General features: G+C 35.3%; 1 protein-coding gene across 2 annotated transcripts in view; it reads left to right on the top strand.

Moving 5' to 3' along the window:
- CDH9 (cadherin 9) overlaps positions 1 to 20,645 on the top strand; it is a 112,161-nt gene that overhangs the window by 28,960 nt on the left and 62,556 nt on the right. For both annotated transcript variants that reach the window (XM_032183146.1, XM_032183145.1), the window contains exon 2: positions 3,785 to 4,097. In XM_032183146.1, coding sequence (XP_032039037.1) covers positions 3,873 to 4,097 — 225 coding nt within the window. In that variant the 5' untranslated portion in view covers positions 3,785 to 3,872. The remainder of the gene's footprint in view (positions 1 to 3,784; positions 4,098 to 20,645) is intronic.

Below are 20,645 nucleotides of genomic sequence, written 5' to 3'. Positions count from 1 at the left end.
AAATCATCTGTTAGATTTTTCTAATTTTTTAAATGACAACTTTGGTAGAGAAAACCGTTTGTTGTTTTTTGATAACTTAGTAGTCTTTTAAGCCTTACTGGTTTTATAAAATATATATTTTAGGTTTTTCAGTAGTTATGTAGATTCACTATGTAGTAAAATTATACACGTGTAGCTGTCACAGATCTCTTTCTATGCAGAAGAGCTAATATATTCCAAGAAACCTGAGAAATAAATCAGTAGTGATTTAAATACATAAAACCATAAAGTTTAGCTAAGTTGCAACACATTAGTCATATCTAAAGCAAAACCAATCAAACTCAAAATTATATCAACATGAATATTTGCACGTTTTTTACTTCAGAATGTATACAAGATGAATTCTTGGACTACAGCCCAACAAGCAAGTAATATAATGCAACCCTGATAGAGCAAGCACAGCTTGAGTACACATCAAGCAAGATTTTTCAGGAGAAGACAGGAGACTAGAGCCATTTTGCAAAATAGAAGATCTGCCTTTTGAGTGCAGTATTTTCAAATGTTGCTTCTGTTTCTATTTACTTTACTTCCGTTCTATATCTCAACCAGGTATTCACAAAGTCTGAAGAGGCCCAGGAATCTGCTTCTGATGAAATTACAATTTTTTATGTGCTACATAGATAAATAGTTTTATTAAGTGCTACTTCAGCCTATACTCAATTATTTGGGATATTATAATAACCAAATTTAGGTTAAAATCAGGATAAAAGATTGGACTTGTTATTGTTGTTCTGGTGGTTTTGGTTTTTAGCTTTTATGTATATACATATAAATCTCTTCTGATTTTTATCTAGTAAGCTTGAAACACAAGGTAATGTCATCATGTATATGACATGTTTAGCACTGAACAACAACAAACATTACTGACATTGAATTAGCCACAGGAGGGTTCTCCTTTGGTCCCACGTACACAACAGGAACATACTGAGCTTTAAAAAGGAAAAAACAAGATTTTTATTATACCTACAGAATTCAAAGAAAACACATCCACTAATGTATGTCAATATCTACATAATGCATTACTTTATGCAAATAGAGTTAATTTACTTTGTGCTTTGATTCCTCGATTAAAGTGAAGTAATAGACATTTCTTCTGCATTATATCTATGATCTTCTACATAAATTTGTCACCTATTAAATTGTAGATTTATTGTTTTTGAACACAATGTTAGAAAGAGATAAATATTCCAAGCCCTCACTTCTTGCTTAGATGAAACCCTGTTTGAAGTTGCTAAATGCTAAGACTTTGATCCTTCCTTAGGACTGCTAGTTAAGATCCTAAAACCATACAGAATATCATAATTTTAAGGAGAACTCCACACACGAGCACAATTCAATCTATGTAATTATTAAGGTATTTAGAGGTATTTAACAATTCACTAAATGTTTTCCATTAAACACTTTACTTTCTCAACTGAACAATGATTTTCACCAATAGCATCTTATTTCCATAAATTTCCACCTTTTTATATAGAAACACACACACACAAAGTAAAAGTAGCTTCTGGTAAGGTTGGGTTTTGGGAGAAAGCAGGATAGGGATGTACGTGATTGTGGTAGTTTTACTTGGGTGGGCACCTGAGCCACAACCGCTCTCTCACTCCCCCTCCTCGAAGAAGAATGAGGAGAAAATACGTTGAAAAGGGATCAAGGGTTAAGATAAGGAAGAGGAGATCGAGCAGTAATTATCATGACGGGCAAAACAGACTCAACATAGGGAGATAGTAAGATTTATTGCATATTACGAACAAGCTAGAGAAGTGAGAAACAAAGGAAAGAAACCAAAAGCACCTTCCTCCCCATCCACCCTCTTCCACCTCCTCCTCCCTGAGCAGCACAGGGGAATGGGGAACGGGGGTTATGATCAGTCTATAGTGTTTCTTCTCCACTGCTCCTTCTTGATCACTCTCATCCCCTGTGCTGTGGGGTCCCTCCCACAGGATGCAGTCGATGCAGTCCTTGCCAAACTGATCCAGCATGGGTTTCCCACAGGCAGCAGCTCTTCCAGAACTGCTCCAGATATGGGTCCGTACCACAGGGTCCATCCCTCAGGAGAAAACTGCTCCAACTTGTGTCCCCCCACAGGCAGCAGCTCCTGTGAGGTCACCTGCTCCTGCGTGGTCTCCTCTCTATGGGCTACAGGTCTGGCTCAGAATCTGCTCGGGCAGGGGTCTTCCACAGGTTGCAGTCTCTGTTGGTGCAGGTCCACCTGCTTCACCATGGTCTCCTCCATGGGCTGCAGCGTGGAACCCTGCTCCACCATGGTACTCCATGGGCTGCAGGGGGACATCCTGCTTCACTGTGGTCCTCATCACAGGCCGCAGGGGACTTCTGCTACGGCGCCTGGAGCACCTCTCCCCCTCCTTCTTCACTGACCTTGGCGCCTGCAAGGCTGTTCCTCACTCCTCTCACTCTCCCAGCTTCTGCGTGGCGCAGCATTTTTTTTCCCTGTCTTAAATATGCTCTCACAGAGGCGCAAAACAGTATCACTTATTGACTTATCTCTGGTCAGCAATGGGGTCCTTAACAAACATGGGGCAGCTTCTAGATCCTTCTCCCTGCTACCAAAACCTTGCCACGTAAAACCACTACAGTGATTTTTCATTTTTATTTATTTATTTATTTATTTTATTTTTTAATTTCATATATTCAATATGCTAACATTTCTTGCTGTTATGCTCCTATTTGCTACTATAACTTTTCATGGACCAGCTTCCCAAAGTAAGCTATACTTTTGCAGCTGAACTGTTTTCTTAGGTTTTCTGTAATACACAGCAGGACAGCTAATATCCTAAAACAAAAGCAGGCTACACAGGTAACCTAGGTTATGGAAGAAACTGAGACATCAGGCATCTCACTTGCACTGCCAAATCAAGAGTATGGGTTTTCCAAAAACAAAACAAAACAAAACAAAACAAAACAAAACAAAAAAGAAAACACACTTTGGTTTGGATTAAATGTTATTTACAAACTTCTACAGAAAAAAAAAAAAAAAATAAATCAGTGTCAGTTTCAGAAATAATAATAATAATAATTATTATTATTATTATAATGCATGTCATGAATTTTCTCATTCATTTCAGAGAGGAAAAAATAAAATACACTTCAAATGCACTATAGTGTCCCCAAAGCAGAGTTTTGTAAACCCCAGCAGTATTCCTATGGAAAGAAACTTATCTAAATAATCTGTTGTATCTGTTGAAGGCATCAATAATGCTTTAAATTTCATTTTCTGTCATGAGCTCCTTTGTGCAGAAAATAAGATGCATTCATATTTCTTATTAATCATGAAATAACATAAAATAAATATTTGCAGAAACTTCTGAACAGATAGCAAGAGAGGATGGCATCAGACTGAGCTGGCAGAGATTAGGTGGGAAGATTTCTGACTGTTTCATTGTCTCAGGATGTAGCTGATAGCTAAAGGTTTCTGATCAAGAAGTATTTTATTCAACTTATGTCTTAAATTAATGTCCATATACAATGTGAGGGGGTGAAATAATAATAATAAAGATAAAGGAGACATTAAAGGACTTGGCTTTAAAATGGGTAATTCTTGCATGTAACTGTCTCAAAAAATGTTTGAACCTAGAACTGGTCTTCATTCATATGGTTTTATGTAATTTGTATGGATCATTGTCATGATCATTAGGCAGTTGATTTATTTGTTTCCTTAAGGCTACAGCCTTAGGGAAACAAGATTACTACAATTTACCCAAATATATATATTTTTTCCATCCCCTAGGTCCTATTTACACGAGGAATATAATTTTTGAAAATTTTGTTCTGCTGAATTATTAGAGAAGTGGAGTCTAGCAGCATCTCTGTAAACGATGAGGACTTACTCCTTGACAGTTTTGCTTTGGAGCTGTATGCTTCATGCTGTTCATATGATGCCATCACAAAAAAGGACTAACAAGCACTCACAAAGTGAAAGGATAACAGGATTGTCAGAGAATGATGGAGAAACACTGCACCGCACCAAGCGTGGTTGGATGTGGAATCAATTCTTCTTGCTGGAGGAATACACAGGTCCAGATACTCAATATGTGGGCAAGGTAAGTCTTGTATTTAAAGGATTCTTCAGAGGTGATGCATCTGACAACCTTAGTATTTTCCCTACCTGTCCACAGTAGTGTTGCCTTCTGTGTTGTAATGGTCCCAGTTTCTCATTTAAGTCAAAGAAAACACGTCATGGAACACCTGAAGCTTCTTTAATTTTTCAAAGCTATGGGAGCAATGAAGTAGTTTAGTGAATAAAAAAAGAATCTGTTCAGGCTAAAATTTTACAATTTCTTATTACATATGCCCAAGCTAGTTTTAACACTGAATCATTTTGTTTTTAACTATTAAACATAAATATTAGATAAGGAAATAGAGAAGTCATGCCTTCATTCATCTACCTTGTGGCATTTGCCAGTATACTGCAATGTATGTTTCCTCAAATGATATAAAAAATTCTATTTATCATCTATGAAGTTGCTGCCTGTGCACAATTCTAAGCATGAATATAAGAAGAAAACAAACAAACAAACAAACAAACAAAACACCATTGTTTTCATCACTTCTCCAATAAACTAACTAGGATTTTTACTTAACACCTCGAAAGACTTTCCATTCTTCATGACCTGCCTACATCAGCTATTGCCAACAAAAGCACTTCTGAATTTCAGAATCTACACAGTCCTACTTTTATTGATAACACACGATTCAAGGGTTTCCACATTTCTCACCCTCTGTTGTGCCTCACCATAAACAGATCTACTTTGCATTGTGGTATAACTGTACGGTCCTGGTAGAAACCTAGAATACATGCAGCACCATCCAGAATGACTTGCAAATTAATTAAATATATATATTTTTAATGTTATTAATAAATGTTCATTCCAACTTCTGTCATTCTGTCATTGACCTCATCTATAACAACACTACACTCATAAAATTCTGTTTTCAGTTAAATTAATTTCTACTTGTAGTGGCAGAAATAAGATGAGATCAAATAATCCTATTGCTAAATTATTTATTTGTGTATAAAATAGGAAGGTTTCTGGTTAGTGAAGGGATCTTCAATAAAGAGTAAACTAATTGCATGCAGAAATTTCTAAACAAAATTTGGTTGGAAGTACCTTTCAATACTAAATTTGCAAAGGAAACACACAATAAGGTACCTAATATAGACCTCCACAGAAGTTCTACCTAGAGTCATAGATATATTTTTTTGTTAAAATAGAAAGCTTGTCATAAAAGATAAGTAAGTAGTAATATAAGAGTTGATTGCAGTTTCAATCACATTATTACAGATGGTTGGATTCATCTATGCCATTCTAAATCTCAAATAAATTAACCTTACATCAAGATGCTTTTCAACATCTCTGTTTCACAAAAGGAAAATTAATCACTGAGAATGTCTAAATGGTATTTTGTAACAGGTGAAAGTTTACTCCACATTTATTCTAAAACAATTAAAAGCTGCTGGGCCTTATTAGTATAGAGATGAGTCCAGGGTGGAAAACAAATACCTATATGGCAGTTGGATCTGAGATGATACATTTCTTATGATTCAGAGAATGAAAATATTTATTATTTTTTTCACGTTTCTCTGCCAAATCTTGTACGGAGATGCTGAGTGAGGAGGCAGTATTAGTGATTGTCTGCACAGATAGAAATCACCACAAATATTACTCTGTGTTCCAAAAACATGACATTGGACTGACGTGAAGCACTTCATATGGTCGCATTAACTTTAGTACGGTTCATGACATGACAGAATGAATGTGACTGTCCTCAGTGGCATAAAAGCACAGTGATTCCAAATGAGTTAGTTCATATTATCCATAGTACACATGGTTACAGAGCAGCTCCAAAAGACAACTGCTAAAACAAGAAACTAAAGATTTTTTTTTTTTTTTTTTATAAAAAGCAAATTTTTTTGAAGAATATTACCTTTGGGAAATCTTAAAATCTCAAGTTTAGTATTCTGCTCAAAGTGTCAGAAATTAGCAAAAAAAGTGCTAAGAAAAATAACTTTTATTCCAAGCCTTGGGGACTATTTAGCAGAAAGAGTTCTTATCCAGTCCTTCTTTAACACAGATATGCACAGACAGGTAGATTACCGGGGTAGAATAATAGATGATAACAGAATAGATTAATAGAAGTAAAAATTAAGTGAATTAAGAAAATTTATCAGGATTTTTCCTGATATTCCAAATAATATTCCAAAAAAATTCCTGATAATTCCAAATTTTTCAAATTTAACTTTGAAGAGATCATAGCTATCAAAATAATAAATTAGTTTTCCTTCCAGACTTTGATTTTCAAACAATTTTACTCAATTAAGTAATTTGTGTTTTGTTAGTGAGGTTACTTTGCTGACATTTTTTTCTCTTGTGTGTTCTGTTATTGGCAGTGGGGTGGGATAGTGCATCCCTCAGTACAACATGTTATTATACAATTTATTTACAAAGCAGCATGGGTACATGTGATGGAGAGCTATTCTGTGGTGTCTGTACAATTGTCACTCCCACTGCTCAGACCCTCAGCCCAGTTTAGGCCAGTATCAGAGACCCAAGGGAAATGCACACTCTCCAGCCACTGCACTGTCCATATCCTAATTGTGTTCTGGTCTCTATGTGGGGACTTGCCTTGGGGTCAGCCCTGACTTGCTTTCAGAGGTTTCTGGAGGGAGGGAGTCCCTCCTGTAAATCTGAGGGGTTATTTTCTTAAGTACTGCTTTTTAAAATTAGATTGTCTGCAGGCAATGGCCTCACCAGAGAAGCAGGCCTGGGACAATCTTCCCTTATATCTAAGGCTCCATCACCTCATCACTTTCATCACTTTTTTTTTTTTTTTTTTCTTTCCCACTTTCCTGTAGGGTAGTCTAAACACTTAGAGCTTTTAATTAACTTGAATGGAAGTTGAGTGTATTTGGGTGTACTAAGAAGACAGATGATAAACCCAGCTCCACGCAAAGCTGGAGTATGGCTCCCAGGCTGTTAAAGTTGTTAAAGTGGGTAACGGTGCTATTGAACTCTGAAGAGATAGAAGAGTGCATATGCTCCCAATTATTGCTAGACAGCTTTTGAACAAAGGCAGTGGTAATGGGTATAGATGGCATAAAATGGAGACCAATAAATGCACCAATGCACTTAGCAGAAATAGAAAATACTGCTTGGCGGTCAAAGGAAGTTAGCATTCAACAGCTGCCACAAGGCTGGATGGCCAGAACAATTGTACTAAAGAAATTACTCAAACAAACTTAAATCATTAAACACATTTCAGAGACAAGACTGTGGTGGTTTCACCACATATATATGCAGAACAATTACCTAGTGAATGTCACGGAAGGTAAGTTAAATCCAGAGAACCTGCAGTATATCTGTAATGCATCTTTGTTTCCTTCTCCCAACTCAGAGGTTACATCCATCCTAAAGACTGCTTCCCAGCATAAAAAATAAATGCTTAAGAATCCCTTAAATTTTGTAGGTCCTGTTACTCATACCTGCAACAATACAAAAGCTATCAATTTCTCCCTGTTTAAAATTAACATATAGAGGTAGGGTTAAGCAGTATCACAGTCTTGATTAAAACTGTGTCCAAGATTTTTTTTTTTTTTTTTATTAAAACACAAAAATTAAAATGTTATTTCAAGATGTCTGTTGCTGAATGTGAACGTTAAGTATCTTAGAGGAATCATCAATATGAGGAATTTTCACAGGATGTAAGATGAATTATAAAACCCATTCTGCCTACTGAGAATTCACAAAAAGGAAAAAAAAATAAAGTGGATTACAATATAACATTCAGATTTAAATGTCTGAGAAAAGTTTATTTTTAAACAGAAAAGGTGACAGAAAAAATAGGTGACATTATTTTATGAAGATTAAAGAGGTTGTGGGAAAAAATAAAAAGACTGTAGTGTGATATTCTTTGATTTCACTATGGAGGTCACAGATCCAATTTTTCAGCTGCTACTAACTTTAAAGAAGCAAAAAAGCACAAGCTGAAGCTAGACTCAGAACCCAAAGAATGGAATCTCAAACACTGTCTTTCTGTGAGAGAAAAGTCTATCAAAATTTGGTCACTTCCAAAACAAACGTGTCAAGGAGAAAACTTAGAAAGGAAAAGGACTCTCAATTTAGAAATATTAGTGTTGATGAGGATCATGTTCATCAATTAAAGAAAAAGCTAATAAAATGCACAGGAGGCTCAAAACAGATAGTCCTTTAGGGATAATTAGTTTTATTTTCCAAAGCTGGCACTGAATTTATTAGCCTCTATCTCTAATTAGCTTACCTGATACCCACTGAATGTGCATCAGTTGTGCAAAATGCCAGATATCTCACCTCTTTACTGCAGTCCCTAGGAAGAAATAGGCCTAACCAAAATCAACCATTTTGGAAAATACAGCTCTTTAGAACAACAGTATATGCAAATGATTTTAAGAGGTGAGATTCTTCTTCCTTTTATTAAGTCACTCTATTATCTTTTTATATAAAAACTAGTTTTTTCCTGTATCAAAAAGGCATTTTGCAAATCAAAGACAGGCAAATATAGGCAAATAATGTGTGAAGTTTCATGCAATGTCTGGTAAATCAACAATGCACTGTAAAATATAAAACATCTCAAATATCTATCATTTCCCAGTACCTAAAAACAAACAAACAATAACAAATAAAATTATTGTATATCACCCAGAAGAAACAGATTTTTTCATACTGGGGAGGAAATAAAAATCTAAAAGAACTTGCAGTGCTCAAAAGTAACTGTTCCATGAATAACCTCCTATTTAATAATTTTGTAAAAATACATGAACTGGTGTTTGCATGTCATGGGCACCATTTAACTTGGATACAAACTGATGAAAAATCTCAGTTCTACCTTCAGTTAACTTGTTAACTTCAGTTAGCTTGAAGCATGACATCTGCCCCCATCTTATAAAAAAGTATAAAGAAAAATATAAAGAAGGTGTTTTTTTTGGTGGGCAGGTTGCAACATATATTCAAATGTAACCAAATATTTTTTGTAAACTTCACTTACAAGTGTTCAGACATCTACAATTTGGGTTGTCTGACTTACAGGAAAAGCGAGAGACAAGACTGAAAGAACTTCATGTAACAATATAGAATCACAGAATCACAGAATTTCTAGGTTGGAAGAGACCTCAAGATCATCGAGTCCAACCTCTGACCTAACACTAACAGTCCCCACTAAACCATATCCCTAAGCTCTACATCTAAATGTCTTTTAAAGACTTCCAGGGATGGTGACTCCACCACTTCCCTGGGCAGCCTGTTCCAATGTCTAACAACCCTTTTGGTAAAGAAGTTCTTCCTAAGATCCAACCTAAAACTCCCCTGGCGCAACTTAAGCCCATTCCCCCTCATCCTGTCACCAGGCACGTGGGAGAACAGACCAACCCCCACCTCGCTACAGCCTCCTTTGAGGTACCTGTAGAGAGTGATAAGGTCGCCCCTGAGCCTCCTTTTCTCCAGGCTGAACAAGCCCAGCTCCCTCAACCGCTCCTCGTAGGACTTGTTCTCCAGACCCTTCAGACCCTTCGTTGCCCTTCTCTGGACCCGCTCAATCACCTTGATGTCCTTCTTGTAGCGAGGAGCCCAAAACTGAACACAGTACTCGAGGACATCTTGTTGAGTTACCACACTTAGCAGAATTTAGAATTTTGCTCAATTGACCCATTATACTGTTATTTTTTTTTTGTTGTTGTTGGTGGTGGTTGGTTGGTTAGTTAGTTGTGGTTTTATTTATTTTTGTTTGGCTTGTTTTGTTTTTTTCTTGTTTGTTTTTCTTATTTCATGGAATTGGAATCCCATGAAAATGGAATTAGTGAAGTCTCCATCAGTCTTACCCCAGTTCATCCATGCCCTCTCAACCATGTTGCCAAGGCCATGCTCAACCTCTGCCCTGGGAAGTTTGGGAGGGAGGAGCTTGTGCCTGAAGGGGTCACAAGCCTGAAGCCAGCTATTGAGCTGGCTCTTAACAGCACTACAGCTCCAAACTCCACAGTAATCATAATTTCCTCATCATTAATTATAATGTTCTCATCTTCATCAAAAATATTTGTGATTTAATACAAAAATATTGTTTTCTCTAAATATTTAATTTTACCTTAATTCTGCCTTTAGAGCATGAGAGAACTTGCAATTTCATTTGTGCTTTTAATCAACTTATGCAATAAATCCATAAAAATTCCTGTATTTGTTATTTTCCTTCAACAGAATCACTTTGATAAATCACCTATTGTTAGATGAGAAAACATACAGGTGAACTATCCTCACAGTGTTTCAAGTGTGTCCTCCAGTTCATTATAGATGGATCTTAAGTCTGAGAAAATGTATTCAGTACAACACCTAGATGATGCTAAAACCAACATGTTTCTTTGCCATCCTTTGATTTAGCAGTATAAGTTTCAAAGAAAACAACAGAATCATAAATAATCATATATCGGTGACATATAATCATTCAGAAGTATAATTCAAATGAGAGAAGACTTCATCATGAACATTCTTAAAATGCTTGATCTACCATGTGCTATAAGCCTGTAAGTGTCCAACACTGTCTGGCCAGGTTCTTTCAGATATTCCAGAGAAAGGTGCAATGTTAAAGATCAAAATCAGATTTATTGGAAAGTATTCGATGATACACAGTATTTTTTCTACAGAAGTGATACAGTAGTGTACTGAAATCAGTATACAAGCACAATATAGTGATTGTTGCAATACACAATTGGGTCCCAGTACAAATGGGATTCCCATTAGCAGTCTCTAGTATTGTTCACCATCACAATGCTGGCATGCCCAGTCTCCAGAAAGGAATAGGTACGATGAAGCCAGTCCATTCTCAAGTATCACAAGTCCATTGCTCTCTTCAAAACTCTTGCCGGTTATTTAGTTTTTGTACTCTGTGTTGGCCCGAGCTACATATTCACACACCCATGCTGGTCTGGCTAACTCAGGGAAACATTCACACTCTTTTAATGAGCTCAGGGAGAAACATTTATTCCACCAGCTGATCCATTCAGCCGTTAATATCTGTTTATCTAAAATAAATGTCACCCTACAGTTCCCTTTGTGTTAACATAAATTCAGCTTCTTTGCAAAAGATGTGGTCAGTCACAAAGTCATCATTTAAAATAGATATGTGAAGAACATTTAATTAGAAACATTTAATAAATTAAAATCTCTGCTTTTAAAGTAAAAGAAAAAGATATATTTTATTATTAAATAAAACAAGCAGATTTAGTGGAATCTTTTCCTTTTGAATTCACTGTCCTCTCTCAGATCCCAGTTTTCTCCTGACCTTCAAATGAATACTGAAGAAATAAAAATGTAACAAAACAGGAAGGAAAAAAATGGTAGGGGAAGGAAAAAAAAAAAGTCTGAACAATAAGAAGAAAAAAAAGGGGGGGGGTAAAATAAGTTTAAAAAAAAAAAAAAGGAAAAAGGAAAAAGTCTAAATAAAAATGACATTGCTATTATCTTATCTCCTCTTTTTTTCAATAAACATTTGATCTAGATACAAGCAGCCATATCTCTAGTTAGCTGAATCCCCAAATAAGAGTAAAAAGGAAATAGGAAAACCAAGAAAGGAAAAGTCAAAGGAAACAAACAAACAAACAAAACACAAACGTGCAAGAAATCCCTGTCTCCAGATACATACACAACTTAACTACAAATACAAAGGAAAAGTCATAGCTTTCCTCATTTAAAAATAACAAAATTTCCAGAGGATTCCAACATAAAACTGCTATGATTTTTTTTTCTTCAAAAAGTACTTAAATTTTCAATAAATCTCATGACTGCTTTTAAAAAGAAGGTTGGAATGGCAGGTAAGTGGTAAGAGACCTATTACACATTTTCCAAAAACAATAAAGCTTTTATTCTGGATGAATGATAGCTGCTCATTTCTGAAAACCTAATTATATTTTTAATTGAAGTTTCGAAAACATTAAAAGAGATCTAATCCCATAATGCACAATCCAAGCATAGACAATTGAAGTAGAAATATCAGCAATGTTACATTACAATGATAAGCCTAAACTAGAATTCTTCAATCATATTTGGACATTATATTCCACAAAATCAAGATTCATTTCTGAAACAAAATAGAATGATCAAAGTCTTCAAACACATGAATAGTAATAGTGAGCTGGCATTGTTTGCACAGATACAGCAACTGTCATGAAATCTCACCTCCATTTTTTCAAACACATAAAGGACTGCTGAAAAAAATATATATTGTTGTGTTCAAGGAAAGAAAATGGGTTCATGTTATGAAGGTATTATATTCAACATCAGAAGGGTTTTTTTGATGGTAAATACAGTAAATATAGTGAAACACTGGGGAAATATCAGCCAACGGAATGGGAGTATCTCTATACTGGAGGTTTTCAGAGCAGATTAATAAATGCATGCTAGAAACATCCACACTGATCCTGCCTGGAGAAAGAAGAATGCTATAGATTTACCTCTTTAGGTCCCTATCTGTTCTGTATTCAATGATTCGGTGTGTTTTCCAAGCTTAAATGCTAAACCAGCTCAACATCTCGTTAAAAAAACAAACAAACAAACAACAACAAAACAACAAAAAACTAGGAATACATAAAAAAGACATAAAAAAAAATAGGAAATCACTGTTTTCCCCCACTCCTCTCCTCTCCCGTTCCCTCTTCTCCTTTTCCCTCAAATTTAACAAGGCTAATTAACAAACACAATTTTCCAGCAAACTACCCAGTTACTTTTAAAGCCAAAACAAGATGGGACAATCAAGGCAAAACAATAATTCCTCTTTTCCCTTCCTTCCTCCCTCTAAAATTTCTCCCTTAAAAATTGCACTCACCTTGTACCGAGTATTGCAACAAAGACTGCTCTGTGGAGTCTCATTTTACAATGCTCTTTGCTCAACCACAGCATTCATCCTCCTGGTGCACTCAGAGCACTTGCAAGGTGGTCCAGGACAACAGAAACAGGAGGTCTGGTGCTCACAGGGTAGAATCTCCCCTCTCCATAGACTTTGCTGGGTTGAGGGTGTTGTCAAGCTAACAAAAACCAAGGCTGGAAGTTAAAAGATTAAAAGATTTGTGGACATGGAGAATTGAGTTCTCTTTCGTCTCCAGTAGTAACTTTCAGTTGCGATTTTTTCATTTTCATAAAAACTGGCTTTTCTAAGCCTCTTGGTCTTGGCAAGATTCTTATGTTAAAAGACCTGCTACACAGTTCTGTTTCAAAGCTTCAGCTGGCTCATGGACCTGCCAAAATAGGTAACTGTTATTTGTATAATAGCCTTAGCATTTTATTACACCCTCACAGGCTGGAATTTCCTAGCTTTGCAGCTTTAAGCCAGTGGGAAGAGAAGTTTAGACTAGCAGTAATCTGCAGACCTATCATTACCTCTTATCAGGCAATCATTTACTGTGCAAAAAAAAAAAGAAAAAAAAAGAAAAAAAGAAAGTGGGAGGGTGAGGAAAATGTATTCCACAAGATACTTTTCATGATTCTCTTTATTTATTGCATGGATTACATTACAGGACTGATTCTGAAAAGGGGAAGTGTTTTGTGTAAGTTGTGGTTTACTGCTATCTGCCAGTCTAATTATAAAAAGAGTGTAAAACCTACCAGAGCAAATCAATATGTGACTACTTAGAAAGGGCAATTTGACTGCATCAGATGGTGGTATAGTGCAACATCTTTTCTGTCGGAAAAAGGTCTATGGATATTCACCTTGAAGACAAACAGAGGAGCTGTCAACAAGCAACTGTCAGAACAGCAAGGCTTTTCTTCTTGTGTGCATCTGATACATCTATTCCTGTCCATTGCAGGAATCATCACACATTTCAGCCTTCTAGAAACTGAAAAATACGTTAGTGTAGCTAAAGTAATCAGTCAGTTTAACACTATGCTGGGTATCAATCAGAAGAGGAACCTGTTGCATAACTGTGGTCAAATCCTTTATGTATCACCGAAACAACATAAGCACACTAAGGTAATGTCTGTTCTCTCCATCAATCTATGGTCAGTTAATTCAGTTGAAATTCTCTTTTCTGTTTGGTTGTTGTTGTTGTTCTTATGTTGTTTTGTTTGTTTGGCCTTTTTCTTTTTCTTTTTCTTTTTCTTTTTCTTTTTCTTTTTCTTTTTCTTTTTCTTTTTTTTTTTTTTTTTTTTTTTTTTTTTTTTTTTTTTAAATACAGCAGAGTGTAATAAAAAGATTGAGAAAGCATTCTGGCCTCTATGAACCTTGCAGAAGCTACAAATTCCTCTCTATCTTGCTTCACATCTCAGGCATGCTACTTTCAGGTGGAACCATGATGCCATTTTTGTCAGACTGGGAGTATAAGACAAGGAATATCAGGCTGACATAATTAAATGAATTTTAGCTTTAATTGAAAATAAATTGTTACTCTATATTCTCCACTTCTACAGAAGGATCCTTAGGAGTAATTATGTCAATTCCCCTCTGTTTAAGTATTAGAACTTAACTTATTAGAACTCTCAAAGAGTTCTTTGGAAGAGTTGGTTCAGTTACAATAATAAAATTTTAGCTAAACCGTGCCATAAAAGTAATTTGTGATGTAATAAAATTTGATTCGATGTTTACCTTATGTACCATTTATGTTTTCTGTTTTTAAAATGTAATTGTCAGTTACATTTACCTCATGAAGCTTTTTCTTAGAACATGTATATATCTGAGTAGTGATGTATAATATAACAAAAAAAAGGTCTGGAAATTCAAGGAAAAGGTGATGAATCAAAAAATCATTTGATTAAAAATAGGGCTTGGGATTATTGGGTTGAATAAAATATGAAGGCACATTATGAAAAGGCAGAACACAACAAAACCAAATATAGATACCTACCTGGTGAACAGTGATTCAGTGCTTGAGTTTGTGATATAAATGATTGCTTTTACTTTTCCTAATTCCAAAAAATGACAACCATGGAAGTGTTAAGTGGGATATTGATACATTTCTATACAAACAGGCATAAAATGCATTTATTTAACTTAAGATTTCTGATCATTGGCATTTTCTGTAGCCATTTTTGACATGGGAACTTTTAGTTATTGCTACATATTTATTATTAAGAACAGAAATTTCTTTATGAATTAATTTAATTCTTATAAGAAAGTTCTGGTTTACAACTTCTATGCAGCTTAGGTATCATTAACACTATAACAAACTGTTTAAAATGTTGCTTGTATTGACATGAGCTTTAAAAATGGTGCTTTTCTGAGAGTTCTTAAAGGGATTGTGTAAGCATATTTTTCTTTTTAAGAAGCATTTGTCATGGGGTAAACACTGTCACATACCAAGATGTAAAAGAGCATTAAAACTTCAAATATAATTGGATCAGGTACTTGACTGATAGGACTGAATTAACAAATAAAAAGTAAAATATAGAAAGTATTTGCTTACCTTGTCATTCTACAACTGCAGCATCTGACTTTGAAATGCTGAAACTAAAGAACATTTAAATCAAAAATTGAAAACAAACAAACAAACAAAAAACCTGGGGGTGTATGTTCTCTGTAACACAGATATTTAAAATTAAATAAAAATATACACAGTTAGATATTTTAAACAGATGTTAATCAGATATGAACAAAGACTGTGGACGATAACGGTCATATAAAAAGGCTTTTGGCACACAAACTAGTGTTTATATACAGTCACTGAAGTAAATGGAAGTGGGGATGTAAGAAAGAAGAATAAATCACTAAATTTTTTTCACTGTCACTCTAAGTTTCACAGAACATGAAAGTATATTTGTCCCTGTACAGGCTAGTAATCATGAAGTAGAAGAGGTCACAGTCTGATTCCCATTTCATATGAAAGATTTAGAATCACATGCAAAAAGGCATGGAAGTGAAAGACAAAGTCTGAGTCTATTCCAGAAGAAATTCTTAAGCCCTTCATAAATACTGGTAATGGAAAGGAACAAGAATGACCTACTCTGTTTTCATTCTATTAGAGCTACCGTTCCTAACTTTCTTTGTAGAGGTGGCTAAATCTTTTCTAACTTCAATGTGAAAAACAAAGCAAAACCCCACACTTTAAATTAATTTTATGTTTCTTTTTTTTTTTTTTTTTTTTTGAGAATATTTATATATACTTGATATGTTTTCAAAAAAAATTGATTTAGATATTTTAGACAAGGATAAAAGAGGAAAAATATGATTATTATTAACTATCATTGTTAATATTTTACATTTGTGTAAGTACCTTTCAACAAAATATCTCAAAGTATTTTATGTTTATTAAACACACCTATGGTGAAGTAGAAAATGTTATCATATACATTTATCTGAAGAATAAACTGCATCAGAGTTGAAACAGTTATTTGAGGTCACAGAACCAGTCAATGAGAACTGTTAGAGAATTAACTGAAAAGTCATTGCACAGGAAAAAAATCAGCACATTGGCAGGGCTTACTTATTTGAAGAGAAAATCAAGGAAGAAATAACTGCACACATCCAGTGTCAAAAAAAAAAAAAAAAAAAAAAAATTCACCACTGACCCCTCCTCCTGAATACTAGCAGAATCTCAAGTTCTGTCTTAAAGCCTGTCTCCAACATGAGACATGGTCAACAAGCCAATGCTCAACATTTTACTTCAGATAAAGTCATAGGATAATTAGCAAAACTATCAGTTTTACTTTGTGTGCTCTGTGCTTCTCCAAAGTACTGAGTAACTACCAAAACAAAAATACACTTCAGCAAAGGATACAGTCACAGTCAGTATTGAAGTCTCCATTTCCCATCAAAATACTTCTTTTTTTTTTTTTTTTTCCCATAAAGTTAATATGAAATTTGCATTGTTACTTTAAGAACTGTATCTGCTTTAACCAGATGTAAACACTTTGGTAAGCCATGCTGTTAAACTGATATTAATCTCATGTTTTGTGCACACCCTGATGGGTTTCCTTTTCATTAATATTTTCTCTGAGACTTAAAAAAAAATAAAGAAAACCAAACCAAACCAAAAACAAATAAAAATTAAAAAAAGAAAACACCAAAAGTCCAACATCTGCTGCATTGTCTAATGTCTCGATATTTATCTCATCTCATCTGTTCCAGATTGCAGATTCAGCTATTAAATTAAACATACCCTTTGTGAAGTGGCACTGTTGGTCTGCAGGGCTTTACGCATGGTTTCAGCCTTATGCTTTGGCTGCTCTATGCCCTGCTTGTCTTTTGTAGAGTTTTCATTTGAAGCCCCAGGCAGCCTTACTCTGGCTTTCCACTAAGCCACAGTCTTCATGCTTAATCAGACAGGTACAATCAGCCTGTGGTTTAGGCTGAACCTGAAAGCTTGTCTCAGGCCTTTAAAAGGCATGGTGCTTACCAGGCTCACTCATGCTAGAAAAATAATGAAGTGTTTTGGTAACCATTTCTGCCACCACCCTGTCCTTGGCATTGTTATAGGAATAATCTTCCAAAAATGGTATTTTGAAACAAGATTAAAATGAACTGTAAAATCAGGTAATGCAAATTGCAGTAAATACTAAGTCAGTTACAACTAAGAAATAGCAAAAAAATTACCATATATTCTCTCCTAACTACTAATTTTTCTTTCCTAACTACTGTTTTCTTCAGGATACTCTTCCTGAAACAGTAGCTTCACTTAGGAAGCTACATCTCACAACAGAGTCAAGGCTTGGTGCTTAATATGTCCCCTGCTGATTTCAGATCTTACTCCCTGACACACCCACCTTTGAGAATCTGTACCTATTGCTAGGCAAACACATGTGTGTCTTGGAGCAGGGATGGGTTAGGGGAACTGCATTCAGACTGAGAAATGCAAAAGACGGATGATAATTGTATAATATACTTTCACTGAGTACCCTTTGGTGAGTGTGACAATTTGCAATTTATTGCAATTTGAAGCTTTTTGGTAGAGAACTGACTGTTAATCAGTAAGCATGGAACACAAAACCATCACTCTTTCAGGTCTGAAGAGCATTTATGTAAGAGTGAATATATTTTAAGGAGAGTAAGTAACTTCAAATATTTTGATATATCTCTGGAAACAACAAATAGTTGAACAGTTTAGGAAGAATGCACATTTTTGGATCTGCTTTGAATCAGCTGGCCTACAGTCTGGTTTTGTTTGTTTGGGGCTGCCAGCCTGGTAGACTGTTAACAGATTTTAGGCCAAAAAATGCTCTTTGATCACACAGCCTCACATCTCAACATCTTATTCCATTATTCTTCATACATACATACACTGTATGACTTTCTGAAAAATATTCAGTCTTGTTCTATTGACATCTATCTAAATATATAAACATGCCTATAGACATCTACCTGTATATACAAATACAACATTGACACACAAATTTGTGATTAAAAACAGTAAATAAACCTGTTATTGATGCTGTCTCCAGGTCATTGTGGATGATCCACAACTGGAAACAATATAAATCATCACAGTACGTGTGTAATTAGGGCAAAGGATAACTATACATGTTCAGGGACATTGGATTCATAAAACCCAACCAAAAAGACACTTCACAGCTATGTGCATCCTCCAACTACTCCTTGTCCCTCTAACCTCACTAATCAGACAGTTGTAGCAGCTGTGGATGTGAAAGAAGAAAAAATTGCACTGGACAGGTTTGCACGCTTTCCCAAACCAGCATCTCCAATTGCCACTGAGATAGAGTACTTGCATAGAGGGACTGTAGGTCTCACCTAGTACAGTATTTCTTATATGCTTATTATTGAAGAGACGAGTTTGGATCAGTTAGATCTTTTGAGGGCAAAGGACAATTCATTTATATGAAATTCATACTGCTTTCAGTGCTGGAGCTTCTATTTCTGTGTGCCTCTGTGCCCATCTTTAGAAGTAGCAAGCGTTTTTTGTGCCTCTGGAACTGCAAGACATCACATATACTGAAACATTTCACCCAGAAGTTTCTGGTTAGAAAAAAAATCTATGAGAAAAATATCCTGTCTTATTGTGAAGTCTTTAAAATAATGATGGATTTACCAACAGCTCCAGGGATTGATTAAAGTGACAGCGCTTGATGTTGAGTTGTGATGTGATAATTTCTGATCTGTGGACGTAATTGATGGCTATAGCGATTTACTGTAAACCTGTATCTCATCTTTTGGAACAGCCAAATGACAATATGTGGCAAACCATATTAAAAAAAAAAAAAAAAAAGGCTTTTTTTAATCAGACTGAAAACTTACAGGTCATCTGTTGATTTGGAGAATTGAACAAAAATACAAATTATACGTGCTCTGAAATCCAATTCATTATACAGAAATAATAATATGTTCACTTTTTCAGATTTGCTTACAACATACCAACTTACCACTTAAGGTGCAGGAAATGTAGGACTTATGCAGGGGAAGAAGACACTTGAGAAAGCAGTTCTGATTTTCAGTACTCCAACCCTTGGTTGGAGTGGGGAGTTGGTGTGGGGAGGAGGTAGGGGTGGAGGGAAATAATTTCCACGTATTTTGTTTGTATCATCAGCACCAAAAGGCTACTAATAATTCTACTCAACCCTTCCTAAATTAAAACCAGATTTACCCCTACTCACTAAGCTAAAATCGGCACCTGCAGCTGGTGTTGGCAATATTTTTCACAAAATGATTCTCTAGAGAATTTGTAACAATAGACAGCTGAACACAAGAACCAGATGCTGGAAAACAGAAGATAAGAAAAGTAAATGTCATTTGCCTTGTTTAATATACAGTCACTTAGGTTACCATCACACACAGAGTTAGGTTGTTTAATTAAGAAGTTTGTGCGGATGTCACAAATTCATGTCAGGTAAATACATTGCCATTTAGCACATACATAAAACTTTTGATTAAACACACATGAATAGAAATTAAGCTGATGCAGATACTGCTACTGCAATCCAAACTGAAGAACAACTGCAGTTATTAAGATGTTTTTAGAGTTTTTTAATTAGTTAAAATGTAATGAAGGAGAATATGGAAGCGTGAAGGAGAATATTGCTGTCGGTGCTGTACTCCCAGCTGCTGTATATCTCACAAGGTGATCTGAATCATATAATTACTGGGTAATATCCTACCTGTCACTAGCATTCAACATACTTTAGGGAAGATTTTGGCATTGGCAGAGATGGTACACAATTTTTATTTCAAGTACACTTCTTACACTTTTGGTATGAATTTCATTTTGTTTTATTTTGTTCTATTTTATTTTAATACTAATCTATCCTCCTCCTTAACTTCTGTGTTCTTTACCACCTCCATATACATAAACTTATTGACTTGGAGAAATGTTAGAGTGATTACAGTCAAGACTACTGGGGTCAAACCAGTATGTGCTTCAATACATATTGGGCTGCCTTGGAAAACTCAATATTTTCTATGCCATAGCTTCAGAATAAATAGCATCATACATATATACACATACATACATATATGAATAGAAATCTGATGAATATAGGCATGTATTTCTGTTAAATTTAAATACATATGAGGCTGTATTTTCTTGTGTTACTTCCCTCAGCCCAGAAGCTTTGGCTAGAGATTGTCTTACAAGATGCCTGAAGAACCTTACAAGTACAGAAACTTTGTTTTTCTTTCCTATATGAAAGGGTCATTGT

This window comes from Aythya fuligula, chromosome 2 (genome assembly GCF_009819795.1).
Source record: "Aythya fuligula isolate bAytFul2 chromosome 2, bAytFul2.pri, whole genome shotgun sequence".
In the NCBI taxonomy this organism is placed as follows: Eukaryota; Metazoa; Chordata; class Aves; order Anseriformes; family Anatidae; genus Aythya; species Aythya fuligula.
Note: the sequence above shows the minus strand (reverse complement) of the source record. Positions and strands in the feature narration are given on the sequence as shown.